The sequence below is a fragment of the Dasypus novemcinctus genome, chromosome 7 (genome assembly GCF_030445035.2).
Source record: "Dasypus novemcinctus isolate mDasNov1 chromosome 7, mDasNov1.1.hap2, whole genome shotgun sequence".
Taxonomy (NCBI): Eukaryota; Metazoa; Chordata; class Mammalia; order Cingulata; family Dasypodidae; genus Dasypus; species Dasypus novemcinctus.
In genome coordinates this window covers 69,401,058-69,414,697 of record NC_080679.1, presented here as the reverse complement: position 1 = coordinate 69,414,697, position 13,640 = coordinate 69,401,058, and the positions used below count along the sequence as shown (strand labels likewise).

The window sequence follows — 13,640 nt, the reverse complement described above, 5'->3', positions numbered from 1 at the left end:
TGTATGATTCTGGGAACTCACATGATGGTTCTCTGCATGAGATGAAGTTGGAAGCTTCACTGGGTTCACTGTTACCAGCAGCATTCACTGCAGTCACTCGGAACTGGTAATCACACCCTTCCATGAGGCTGGTCACCTTCAGCCTGGTATCATATACTACATAGTCTTTGTTGACACGGGTCCAGCGCAGGCTCTTTTTCTCACGTTTGTCTACTAGGTAGTTGCTGATCTCATTGCCACCATCGGATTCAGGTTTTGTCCACTGAATGATGATATGCTCTTTGCCAGCACTTACTTCTTCAGGTATGCCAGGTTGTGATGGAATAGCTGTTTATATTTTTATAAAAATGAGGATGATTAGAATTGCACAAATTCACTATTGACATGGCCACCCTTCTCCTCCCTCTCTCTGATCCCATCACATTTCAACTACCAAATAATTTAAAAGTGTTAATACTTACTGAATGAGTTTCTGGCAACAATTGGCTCTGATTCAACAGGCACACCTGGGCCATATTTGTTTACTGCCCTCACTCGGAATATATATTCATTTTTCTTGATGAGTCTGGTAACCACATAGGATAGGGTTGGGCATTCGCCTTCAACAATCACCCAGTTGAGCCTGCTAGTTTCGCGTCTTTCCACAATGTAGTGACTTATTTCTGCTCCTCCATCTTCCTGAGGAAGGCTCCATGCTAATGTACACTTTTCCTCTGTTACTCTGCTGACAGTGAGCTTTCCACATGGGCCAGGGGAATCTGAAACAGGTGTAATGGCAAGCAGTGATGATCATCTCCCTTCCCCCCACAACATGTATGTGCTATAAGATGAAAGAACATTTGACACTCTTACCAAGTACTTTGACCATGACAGACACAGCCTTGGTCCCACTGGCATTCTTCACTGTTAAGGTGTATTTTCCACTGTCACTTCTGTCACAGAACTTGATCACAGCAATTGCTCGTTTGCCAGTATACTGCAAAGAGACTTTTTCACAGAGATCTAGTTCCTTGTCTCCTTTGGTCCAGATAATTTTGGGTTCAGGTTTCCCACCAACTGCTGCATCAAGAACAAGGTCAGAGCCTGCTCTGATGGTAACCAGATCACCTTGTAATCTGGCATCCAGTTCGGCTTTGGGTGGAGCTGTTAATAGGCAAAACAGATGTGAATGAATATCCCTCCATTCATTTTCACATTTTCACATAAATTGTGATCATTTAGAAGGAGAACCCTGACTCTTCTTACCGTATTCATCTCGGCAAGTGACAGGGCCTGTGGATTCTGACCCTTTGCTAATTACACCTGCTGCATTCTTGGCCAGCACACGGAATTCATAAGTGTCTCCTTCACTGAGAGCAGTCACGGTGAAGAAATTGTCAGACACGATGGTATAGTTGCACTTCAACCAGCGACCATCTCCTACTTCACTGACTGGCTTCCTTTCTATGATATAGCCCACCACCTTGCTGCCTCCATCATATACTGGGGCAGACCAAATCAGTGACACTGTTGATCTTGTGACATCTGTCACCTCTGGTCGTCCTGGTGCATCTGGAAAGAATGCAAAAAATAAGGTTTAAGAAACAGAACTCTGAATAATTCTCAAACCCCAAAATAACAATAGCAAACAAGCATTGCCTTAAGTTCTGATACTTACCAACTGGGTTTTGAGCCATTATAGGTCTTGAAGCTTCACTGGCTTTGCTAACACCTGCAGCGTTGAGCGCGTAAGTTCTGAACTGGTATTCCAGGCCTTCTACCAAGCCAGTCACTTTGTAGTTGCACTCTAAGCATGGCACTTTGTTTTCTTTCACCCAAAGAATGGTGTTTCGTTCTTTCTTCTCAACCCAGTAGCCAATGATTTTACTACCGCCATCATGGTAGGGTTCTTCCCAACGAATAGACATGGCACTGGCTGACACATAGTAGACTTCAGGTCTGGTAGGAGCACTTGGTGGGACTAAATATAAACAAAGATATAACATATTAACACGGTTTTGTGTAATTCAGGGGAAATGTTTAATAACAGACTTCCAATATGATTTTTCTCTTACCAAAGGAATGCTCGGCAACTATTGGTGCTGATTCTAGAGGCTTGCTGACACCAAATCTGTTCTCTGAACTGACACGGAAAGAATATTCCATGTATTTTGTGAGATGAGTGACTTTAATCTGGGTGCGCTTGACACTGGAATTGACAAGCTGCCAAGCTGTTTTGCCTGACTCACGCTTTTCAACTATGTAATTAGTAATTTCAGTGCCTCCATCATCTTCAGGCTCAGCCCATGACAGGACACATGATTCAGCTGAGACAGATGAAATCTCAATGGGGCCAGTTACGGGACCTGGTCTTCCGATGACCACAACTGTGATGGTGAATGTTTTGACGCCAGCTGTATTTTCAAGGGTTAAGAAATATCTGCCAGAGTCACCTCTCATGCTGTCCTTTATAGTCAGGGTGGTTCTGTCTTTCGTTGTTGTGATACTCACTCGATCAGTCTCCTTGAGCCTCATTTCTTCCAATTTCCATGTTACTTTGGGAGCAGGACGCCCACTGATTGGCACATCAATGGTAAAAGTGCTTCCTGCTTTGCAAGTTATGAGCTGATTAGTAATTCCAGTGAGATCAGCAGTGGGCTCTATCTGAGGCTCCTTGATGATGACAGAAGAGAAGGCTTCCCTGGGCTCACTGTAGCCAGCATCATTCTTGGCCTTCACACGGAATTCATATTCAGTGTTCTCAACAAGGCGCTCCACTGTGAAAGTCAGCTGTTTGGTGTGACCAGCTTCAACCCAAAAGTCAGATCCCTTTTGTCTCATTTCGAGCAGATAGCCCGTGATCCGACTGCCTCCATCGTGGTCAGGTTTAAGCCAAGCTAACACGGCAGACGATTTGCTTGTATCAACAATATCTAGTCTTTTAGGTGGAGCAGGTTGTTCTGTGGCTACAATTGGTTCTGGCATTTCATAGGGCTCACCAACACCATACTCATTTACTGCAGAAACACGGAAATAATATGGAACGCCTTCTGCCAGGTCACCGACCTTGAAGATCTGACGAGTGCATTTTTCATTGACAACCTGCCAGCTACGTCGGCTTGCTTCTCTCTTCTCTACCACATAGTGATGGATTCGGGCACCACCATCAAGGAGAGGGGCATCCCACATCAGTGTAACAGATCCTCTGGTCACATCCTTGAAGGTAATGGGACCAGGTGGGCCTGGAGAGTCTAGTACTTTTACAGTGAATGTGATTGATTTACTACCACTGTTATTTTCCACAGTAAGGGTGTATTTCCCTGCATCATTTCTGTTGCAGTTTTCCACCGTGAGAGTGCTAAAGGAATCAGTTGTATGGATGTCAGCGCGAATGCTGAGGTTAGAGTCTGGTTTGCTCCACACAGCTGTAGGAGCAGGTCTACCCAGGTAGGCAATGAAGAGGCGAATACTGGCCCCAGCTCTGACAATGTGAGTCTGCTTGAAGTTTGCATCGATATCTAACTCAGGAGCTGTTAATCGGTCAACTGCTTTAATTGTACCAGTGACTTCACAGCTGTCACCTTTTCCAGCACCATTGATAGCACTGACCCGGAATTTGTATTCTTCACCTGCTTGTAAATCAGTAACGGTGTATCTTGTTTTCACACATGCCTCTGCATTCACCTTGCGCCAGTCTCCTAAGTCAGCTTTGCACATTTCAATAATATACCCAATTATTTCCATGCCACCATCAAAAACTGGCTTGGACCACTCTAAGCTCACAGTTGTCTTTGATGTGTCTATCACTTTGACCACAGTGGGAGCACTAGGTGGGCTGACTGGCTCTCTACACTTAATTAGTCTTGAAATACCACTGGCAGGTCCTACTCCTGCAGCATTTTCAGCCATGACGTGGAATTCATATTCATTGCCTTCTGTCAGACCAGTGACTTTGAATCTTGTCTCAGCGATTGGTCTTTTGCTGATCACTTTTACCCACCGCGTACTTTTCTTCTCTCTCCTTTCAAGGATATAATGTTGAATTTCATTGCCACCATCTGATTCTGGCCTTGCCCATGTGAGGGTGATGCTATTGCCTGTTACATTGCTTGGTTCTGGAGTTCCAGGGGCATCAGGAACAGCTATAAGATGGGGAAAAAAAAAAGTAAATTGAACACTTGTGCTTGGAAAGTTAATCTTATGATATGGTACCACTTTAGTAAAAATGGAAACTTACTGTATTGTATTTGAGCAACCACTGGGTCAGAATCAAGTGGCCTACCAACACCAAACTTGTTAACTGCAGAAACACGGAACTGGTATTCATTGCCATTTATTAGTTTAGTGGCGTTGTAACTGTGGGCTTCACAATTATCCTCAATTAATGCCCAAGCAAGTCTGCTGGTTTCCCGTTTTTCAATAATGTAGTGAGTCACAGGAGCACATCCATCATTTAGTGGAGCATCCCACCACAGAGTCATCTTCTCACCAGTAATATTGGTGAATCTTATTGGTCCAACTACTTTCCCGGGTGTGTCTGTAAGAAAAAGGTCCCGGAGTGCATTTCATTTTTATTGTCCATTAAAATAAAATTAGGCATTTCTCTAATCTACATCCCATAAATTATAAGGTTAAGAAGATATTTTAAAAGTACCTTGTACTTTCACTGTAATTTCTGCTTTTGTGGTGCCTGACACATTTTTTGCTTCTACTGTATATATACCACGGTGGTCTCGAGTAGCATCTCTAACAAAGAGGCTGGTGGATCCAAGGACATCAGTTATTTCCATATTCATCCTCTTTTCAATTTCCACTCCATCTTTGAACCAAGTTATTCGAGGTACTGGTCGTCCTTGTACCAAAGCTTTAAGTCTGAGGCTTTCTCCAGACTTAATAATGACACCATCAAAATATTCAGGACCAAACTCTACTATTGGTGAAACTATAAAAGAAATGGAAATACTGTGTAATAGTTTGGTTTAATAAAGACATATATAAGCATGCTTTCAGTTAGAGCCATATTGTAATCACAAATCCTGGAAGGTAATGACTTATACTGTTTTACCAAAGGCTATTTTAAAAGTAGGACTGACAATTGAGAATTTGGTTTGCATATTAGGCTATTCCCTTTGTTATATATCTGTCATGTTATTAATCTTGCATGGCCATTTATAACAAGAGAAATGAAACATTTGTGAATCATCTACTTCCTACTACTGTTGCATATTCAAACAAGGTCCTCTAAGAGGCCATCTCCTGGACCCAAGAAAGGTGATGATTATGCTGCTGGATGTGTGTTATATTTCAATAACTTCAGTAAATATGGACTATTATTCTTGAGAGCTTTTTCTTTATTATTAAAAATCTTTGAAATTACAAAGCTGAAAACTCATCCCCACCTGCATGCTATTTATATTGGAGTGGCGTGAAATAATAGAAATGCTAAAAATAATTGATGCTACTTAAGTTTTCTCCTCTCTTGATCCAAAAGGAGGATAAGACCTAACATACCCATGCAGCAAGTGTGTGTAATCTATATGAAATGGAAGTTTCTATTTCCATTTTAAAAGTATTTTTTAAAAACGTGAATGCCCTTAGTCACACTGCAAAATCAGCTCCCAAATGCTTACCATTTTCATCTCTTGTCATAATAATGCCAGAAGACTGTGAGGGAGGGCTTATTGTCCCAACAGCATTTCTTGCAATTATTCTGAACTCATATCGATCCCCAGGACTAAGTCCTGTAACTGTGTACTGACATTCACTGACATCAGTAAAGTTGCATCTCGTCCAGTGATCACTCCCTTGCCGTTTCTCAATGCTGTAGGCCACAATCTTACTGCCTCCGTCACGCAGTGGTGGGTTCCATTTAAGTGTGATGGTTTCCCGGGTGACATCAATGTAGTCAGGAGTACCAGGTGGGTCTAAAAAGATTATGTAGAAGTTAAATGCATCATTATTTCGTTAATGAACACTTTATCATCAGTGGCAGAAAAATAAAATGAATAAATCCTTTAAACCCATTTTAGCCATTAATTTCAACTTCTCATTTCATTAAATCTTTAAAAAGAACTTTAAATTACTTTATGAATTAACTTAAAATCACCCCCTTTACTTGGCCAGCTCTCTAGTGAAAAGATACATGGAAGGAAAGCAATCTTTCTATTTTACTAATACATTCAATTGCTTAATTAAATATCTTTGAATAATAATCACTTACCGACTGGGGACACAGCTAAAGTAAATTTGCTTGGGTCACTAGGTGAACTTAGGCCAGCAGAATTTTCAGCATACACACGGAACTGGTAATCCAGGCCTTCTATTAGCCCAGTAACTCTGTATTCTCTTCCAGATATAGATGATGTGTTAACTCTTTGCCAGAGGATGCTATTTCTTTCTTTCTTTTCAACATGGAATCCTGTAACTTCTGAACCACCGTCATAAACTGGAGCATCCCAAGTTAGTGACATGCCATCAGAAGTCACATTATATGTAACGGGCTTTCCTGGGGGGCCAGGAATCCTGAACTGGTGTTTTGCCACAATAATATTTGAGACAAGTGGTTCACTGACTCCATATCTGTTTTCTGCCCTAACTCTAAACTGGTATTCAGCATCTTTTACTAGATTAGGAACTTTGAAAGTCGTCCTGGCAACACTGGAACACACCATCTTCCAATTAGTTTGTGAAGCTTCACGCTTTTCAATGCTGTAACAAGTAATTTCTCCTCCTCCATCATCATCAGGTACATCCCATGACATGATAACACTGTCAGCCTTGACTTCATCAAATTGAATGGGCCCTTTGGGCTTTGATGGTGGGCCAAGTGTGATGACTGTAATGGGAAATGAGCTTCTACAAACTGCATTATCAAGAATAATGGTATATTTCCCTCCATGCTCCTTCTTGGCATTCTTGATACCCAAAGTTATTTTGTTTTCAGTCTTACTGAAACGGACATGTTCCGTTTCTTTCAATGGCAAACTATCTTTTAGCCAACTGATAGATGGTTTAGGTTTTCCTTTATAAGGTAATTCAAGATGCACATTATGTCCAATTCTCACAGTGACTTGTGCCCCAGGGATTTCTGACAAGTCGACCTCAGGTGTAATGACAAGTTCTTTCACTGTAACTGGCCCAATGGTGACAGCATCACTCAGTCCTTTCTCATTTTTGGCAGACACTCTGAATTCCAGGATGGACTGTTCCTTAAGTTGGCCAACTTCAATTTCACATGTCTTACTTATGCCAGCATGTGACCATGTTTGTTCACCTTTACCTTTCCTTTCCACAATGTATTCTGTGATGATGCTACCACCATCAAAGTCAGGTTTGGTCCAGCTCAGGGTAACAGATGTCTTTGTTGAATCTTTCACTGAAAGATCTCGAATAGGAGCTGGTACTTCAGCAGCCTTCACTGGCTGTGTGGTTTCACAGGGTTCCCCAATTCCAATTTCATTTTCTGCAAGAACTCTGAAGAAGAATGGAATTTTCTCTGACAAATCTGTTATCTTAAAGGACATACTGGAACATTTGTGTGACACGGAAGACCATGTTCTCTTGGTAGCATCTCTCTTTTCAATGACATAATTAATTACGGGAGACCCTCCATCAATGAGAGGAGGGTCCCAGAGCAGAGTGACTGTGCCTCGAGAAACATGTTTAACCTGTAGTTTCTGGCAGGCTGCTGGTGTATCAAGCACTTTAACACTCACAGTTGAAGACTTTGGTTGACCAACTCCATTTTCTATTGTTAGAATGTATTTTCCAGTGTCATTGCGAGTAACTTGAGGAATGATGAGTAATGACGATGAATCGGTGTTTTGAATGTTGTATCTGGCATCACTGCTAAGATTTTTCTCATCTTTTCTCCATGTAACAGTAGGTGGAGGCCTGCCTTTAAAGGGAATCAACATTTGCACATCTTCACCGGCTTTAGCTATAATAGAGGTTCTGAGAGCCACATCTAGGTCAATCTCTGGTTCCTCTGTAGACAGAAAATGGACATGTACATGAATTTTAATGTTTTCCTAGAGATGCCCTAATAAAAAAATAAAAATTATCCCAGTAGGTACATACCAAGTATATCTTTAGCTTGGACAGGTTCAGTCATTTCTATAGGTTCTCCTTGCCCAGCACAGTTTACAGCAGATACCCTGAAGTAGTAATTGACTCCAGGTTTCAGATTAGATACCACATATTCTGTAGTTCTGACCTCTCCTTTGGTAGAGACAACAGTCCATTCCTCTTCCTCTCCTTGTCTCATTTCAACAACATATCCAGTCACAGCACTGCCTCCATCATAGACAGGCTTACTCCAGCCAAGAGTGATAGATGATTTAGTTGAATCTGCAATTCTTATCTTAGCTGGTGGACCTGGAGGATCTGGAATGGCCATTCACAATATAACAGTTACACAGTCACAAACAGTTTGGTCATACAAAAGAAGACATGTGGAGATGCTGCACTCAAGAGCACTTACCAATAGGATCAGCAGCTTTGTAGAAGTCAGATGGTTCAGAAAATGGACCCTGTCCAGCAGCATTTATAGCACAAACTCGGTATTGATAGTCACTGTTTTCCATGAGTCCTGTCACTTTCTGTCTGGTGTCGCGGATAGTTTCCTTGAGTACTTTAAACCATCCTAGACTCTTCTTGTCTCGTTTTTCAAGGAAATAGCCCTTTATTTCATTACCACCATCTACAGTTGGCCTGCTCCAGACAACAGTCATTGAATTCTTGGTAATCTTTGTCACTTCCGGTACACTTGGTGGCCCAGGTGTAACTATTTAGAAAGGAAAAGGAAAATGAGTTCAAAGAACCAACATTACTGATAAATTCTACCTCTCAGTCTTCAAATCCTATTTATCCAAGAATATTAGTATCATTTATTATGCTTTCCACCTTGTAAAATGGGTGGTAATGAGAGAAGATGTGAAACAAAAAATCTTTCTCAGAAAATATATTCATGGGCTAGAGGACTAGTTCATACTTATTTTTTAAAAATTTCATGTGTTTAAGTTTTCTAATGAAAACATGTCTCACCAAATGCATTCTTTGCTACAACAGGATCAGATTCCAGGGGATCACCAACTCCATATTTGTTCACGGCTCGAACCCGGAAAATGTATTCATTTCCTTTGATAATTTTGGTCGTTGTAATGATGCATTCTTCCAAATTTTCAGACACCATAGACCATACTACTCGGCTTGTCTCACGCTTTTCCACAATGTAGTGAGTGATTTTTGCACCACCATCATCTGTTGGAGGCTGCCAAAGAAGGGTTATCTTTTCAGCGGTGACTGTCTTAAATTCAATTGGTCCTCCTGGAGGTCCTGGTTTGTCTGTGAATGAGACAAGGAAACAGTTTTTTAGCACTTTTAAAAGGCAACTAACTTAGAACTACTAAACTTAAGCTATAGGCAAGCAAAATATGATGTTGGCCTGCATTCAGTACCTACCAAGGATTTGCACTCTGATGGTAGCTGAGGCTGAGCCCATGGCATTTCTTAGTTTTAATTCGTAGTTTCCACTATTAAGGCGATTAGCATCTTTGATGAGTATAGATGCAAGGTCAGTTGTATTTTCAACACACACAAGTGCATTGGTTTGTAACTCTTTATCATCTTTATACCACTCAATTGTAGGCTCAGGTTTGCCAGAAATGCCAGCTCTGAGTTTCACAGATGTGCCTGCTCTGTATTTGACAACTTCTGTATATTCTAGAGGCAAATCAATTACAGGTCCACCTGCAAGGGAAAAAGATGAGAAATATTTAAAGGATCATAAAAATGAAGGAAAAAAAAAACAATTTCAAAAGCATGTAAGTCATTGGTTCTTATTCAACAATATATACAACACATAGTTCTAATCCTAGTAATACTTTTTATTTTAAAAACTTGAATTAAAAAAAAAACACCTTAAATTTTACAAAAGCCACTCTTCTATCCCAGATGTGGATGGAAGATTGTGAGCAAGATCTTATCCCAGTGACACTGCACTAATTGCATATGGACTTAAGAGCCTTATAAATGTATTTTTAAGCCTATTAGGTGTTTTATTTCAGTGGTGAAATGAGATAAGTATTGAGGACATCAATGAAGAAGCTACATTATCAAATCCTTTCTCTCTAGGTTCTCATTCCTCTTCCTCTAACTACTTTATATTCTTTTTATATTTTTCCTTCCATTTCACTGATATCCAAGTTTGGGCCCTTGAAGTCTGAATTTTCTATATATGGAGCTATACATTCACTTGACAGGTTTTCTGTTAGGCTGCTTAGAACTTTTGAGAAACAGAACTAAATTTGACTTGCTTCACAGTCTCACAAATATTGATTCAGTGTCCACAAAGCCTGATTCATAAAGGGGCAGCCCTGGGATTATTAGCATGAGCATTGGAGTGGGATACTTTGGCCCAGACACTAAAGTGGTCCAATGCAGGATCCCTTAGAAAATGTCTCACAGGATAACTAACTCATGAAATTATAAATTTGAAACTATTCTTAAGTTGAATGTCCTGGTTATTTCCCTGAATGGTGAAATATGCACATTTTGGACTGACAGCAGGGTTTTGGAGTCTGTCTGCTGAGGGTTGAATCCCCTCACTATCACTAATATACTGCTGGACTAAAAAAAACAACAAACAAAAAACAACTCAGTTCCTCTTCAGTAAATTGGGACCTATCATAATTCTGTTAGAACTAAGGAAGAGAATCCATGAAAAGTACCCTGTCAGGGTTACCAGCTGGTAATACTAAGATCAGCAAAGTCTCTCTTTAGTGTTTCACTGATTTAAGAGGAGTTATTCTTTAGGGAATGACATGGTTTTAATGATTGATTCTGATCATTTAAAATGGAAGAGTGAAAGCACTATCTCATACAAAGAATCACAAAAGGTTAAAGTTAGAAAGCCCTTAGATATCCTGTAGTCCAAATGTCTCATTTTACAATTCAGTCAAGAGGCCTGGAGAGGTTAATGAATTTTTTGAAGACTCCTAACTAGTCCATAATTTCTTCCAAAAGTCTAACCAAGGTACATAGTAAAAATTATCCTATAGATTAGAACTGGAAAAAAGGAAAAATGTGTCAAATTACTCTCGGGAGTCAAAATGCTGAAAATGCTTACCATAAGAATCAATGCATGTAATGGGACCTGCCACATCGGATGGATTGCTGATGGAACCCACAGCATTCCTAGCAAAGACACGGAATTCATACTGGGAATTCTGAGTCAAGCCAGAGACAGTGAATTGAGTCTCGATAACATTGGTGAAGCTGGCCTTGGTCCATCTGCCATCTGGAAGGTCCCGTCTCTCAACAATGTACCCTGTAATCTTGCTTCCTCCATCAAAAGCTGGTTGTTGCCATACAAGGTGGACAGAGTTCTTTGAAATATCAGTGATACGAACATTTCTCGGGGGTTCTATGGTAGTAAGAGAAAGCAGATTAGTGGCAGTTATGTCTATACTATTTTGCTTTGAAGAAATAAGATTTGCATTTTTAGGTAGTTAGAACTCTCCTCATGACAAATACATACCACAGGCATCAATGGCCAGGACTGGTTCAGAAGGATGGCTGGGTTTTCCAACACCAGCAGCATTTTCTGCATATACCCTGAATTCATAAATGAGTCCAGCACTGATTGTAGTGACTTTGAAGTGAGTTGTGCGGATGACCAATTTATTGACTTTTTGCCATAAAATACTGTTTCTGTCCTTCATTTCCAGGTGATAGCCTATGACTGCACTGCCTCCATTGGATACTGGTTCATTCCAGCCAACAGTGATGCTTTCTTGAGTAACATGAGTGACCCATGGTGTAGATGGGGGTCCAGGTGTTGCTACAAAGAAAAAGACACCCCACAGGTTAGCACATACATTTAAAACATTGATGTTAATTGCAGAGTTGGAATTTTTGAAGAGTTTTGACCACTTACTGTATGGTAGTTTGACAACCACACAAGCCGAGTCTATATGATCACTGATGCCAAAGCGGTTTTCTGCCTTGATACGGAATTGGTATTCTTCCCCTGTGGTCAATTTCATGACTTTAATTATGCTTCTTGCAACTGTTGCAGACACTTCAGTCCATACTGCGGTACTTGTTTCTCTCTTGAGTACAATATAATTGGTAACTTGACTTCCACCGTCATACTTAGGTGGCTCCCATTTGAGAGTCACACTTTCCTCAGTTATATCACTAATAACAACAGGGCCAGTTGGAGGACCAGGTCTGTCCAGCACGACGATGTTGATGAAAGCTTTGGTTGTTCCACTGGAGTTGGCAGCAGTGATCTCATACTTCCCGGCATCAGCAGCTACACTTTCTTTGAGATTAATGGTGAGGTTCTCAGCAGTAATTTCAGTGTTAAATCTCATGGTTGCTTTCAGTGGGATACCATCTCTTGATAAGGTCACTTTGGGCAGAGGTTTTCCAGAAATTGGAATGTCAACTTTAAGGTTTGAACCAGCTCTGACATATACAGTGTGACTTGGGAAATTCTTCATATCAATTTCTGGTGGTTCTGAAAGATAAAGTATGACAAAGAAGGTGAAAGTGAGTTTCTAAAAATTAGCTTCTCATAGTGAGATTGAGAGGTGAGGAATTTTCTTGTTTTTTTGTTTATTATTATTAATATTGAAATAATGAAAATGCTCTAATTATTATTGAAGTGATGAATGCACAACTTTGTGGTTAGAGCAAATATCACTGATTGTATAACTTGGAGGAACTGTATGCTTTATTAATATATATCAATAAAACTGATTTTAAAAAATCAGCCTCTATCAATGCAAATAATTTCAAATTTTCTTCAATGTAACAATTGACATACCCAGTTGCTCCTTAATAAGAACAGGAAGCAGAAGCTCTCTTGGGTCACTCAGACCAGCTTGATTTTCAGCAAATACCCGGAAGAAGTATTCAGAATTCTCCCTCAGACCAGAAACAATGTGATGAGTTGACTTGACAACTGCACACTTAACCCAGTGTTTCTGTCCTTTTTCTAGTGCTTCAACGACGTAATGTACAACTCTGCTACCACCATCGTGTTCTGGTTTCAACCAGGTCAGGGAAACACTATCTTTGGATACACTTGTTACTCCAAGTTTTTCAGGTGGGCTTGGTTTTTCTAAAAATAAAGTATCAAAAGAAAGGGAAGATGATTACAATTTTTTCCATGTGCTTTCTTCATGCACTGTCAAAAAATTTAAATATAGGAAATACAATCAATTTTAGTCTTTCTTATTTTGTATGTGACAAATTTGGTTTCTGAGTCAACCAAAGCCCCCCACCTCCAAGCCAGGCTAAGTGTCATTACATGTCAAAGCATACAAATTCAAATTAAATATCAAATGACATTAAATGAAATAATTTACTCCAAATCCATCATGGGTATGAAAAGGAAGAACAATTTGAACACTCCTGTAAGAGACTTCTTCATACAGTTTCTGCACATTGATACACGGTCAAATTCAATTATACTTAAATTCAATATATATTATCCAATTCTAGCTATGCAAATTTCTATGTTATTTATTTTTAGCAGTGAAAAACTTTGAGATTTCATTTTGTGCTAGAGTATGAATATTTTTGGTTGTGAACCATGCATTTAAAATTAAATATAAAATTACTAATTAGAGTGATTCACATTGCTTTAT

At 40.0% G+C, this 13,640-nt stretch overlaps 2 protein-coding genes across 3 annotated transcripts in view; one reads left to right on the top strand and one right to left on the bottom strand.

Moving 5' to 3' along the window:
- PLEKHA3 (pleckstrin homology domain containing A3) overlaps positions 1 to 13,151 on the top strand; it is an 83,938-nt gene extending 70,787 nt beyond the window's left edge. The window contains exons 8-9 of the transcript XR_009186540.2: positions 11,709 to 11,846; positions 12,990 to 13,151. The gene's annotated coding sequence lies outside the window, so the exon portion shown is untranslated. The remainder of the gene's footprint in view (positions 1 to 11,708; positions 11,847 to 12,989) is intronic.
- Positions 1 to 13,640, bottom strand: part of TTN (titin) — a 284,068-nt gene that overhangs the window by 19,926 nt on the left and 250,502 nt on the right. For both annotated transcript variants that reach the window (XM_058300570.1, XM_058300571.1), the window contains 18 exons: positions 12,815 to 13,111; positions 11,918 to 12,505; positions 11,519 to 11,821; positions 11,108 to 11,404; positions 9,442 to 9,729; positions 9,025 to 9,324; positions 8,462 to 8,764; positions 8,059 to 8,364; positions 6,200 to 7,966; positions 5,610 to 5,903; positions 4,634 to 4,921; positions 4,217 to 4,516; positions 2,055 to 4,121; positions 1,658 to 1,960; positions 1,246 to 1,551; positions 853 to 1,143; positions 462 to 758; positions 22 to 327 (listed from right to left, as the gene is read on the bottom strand). In XM_058300570.1, the coding sequence (XP_058156553.1) occupies positions 22 to 327; positions 462 to 758; positions 853 to 1,143; positions 1,246 to 1,551; positions 1,658 to 1,960; positions 2,055 to 4,121; positions 4,217 to 4,516; positions 4,634 to 4,921; positions 5,610 to 5,903; positions 6,200 to 7,966; positions 8,059 to 8,364; positions 8,462 to 8,764; positions 9,025 to 9,324; positions 9,442 to 9,729; positions 11,108 to 11,404; positions 11,519 to 11,821; positions 11,918 to 12,505; positions 12,815 to 13,111 (8,901 nt within the window). The remainder of the gene's footprint in view (positions 1 to 21; positions 328 to 461; positions 759 to 852; positions 1,144 to 1,245; positions 1,552 to 1,657; positions 1,961 to 2,054; positions 4,122 to 4,216; positions 4,517 to 4,633; positions 4,922 to 5,609; positions 5,904 to 6,199; positions 7,967 to 8,058; positions 8,365 to 8,461; positions 8,765 to 9,024; positions 9,325 to 9,441; positions 9,730 to 11,107; positions 11,405 to 11,518; positions 11,822 to 11,917; positions 12,506 to 12,814; positions 13,112 to 13,640) is intronic.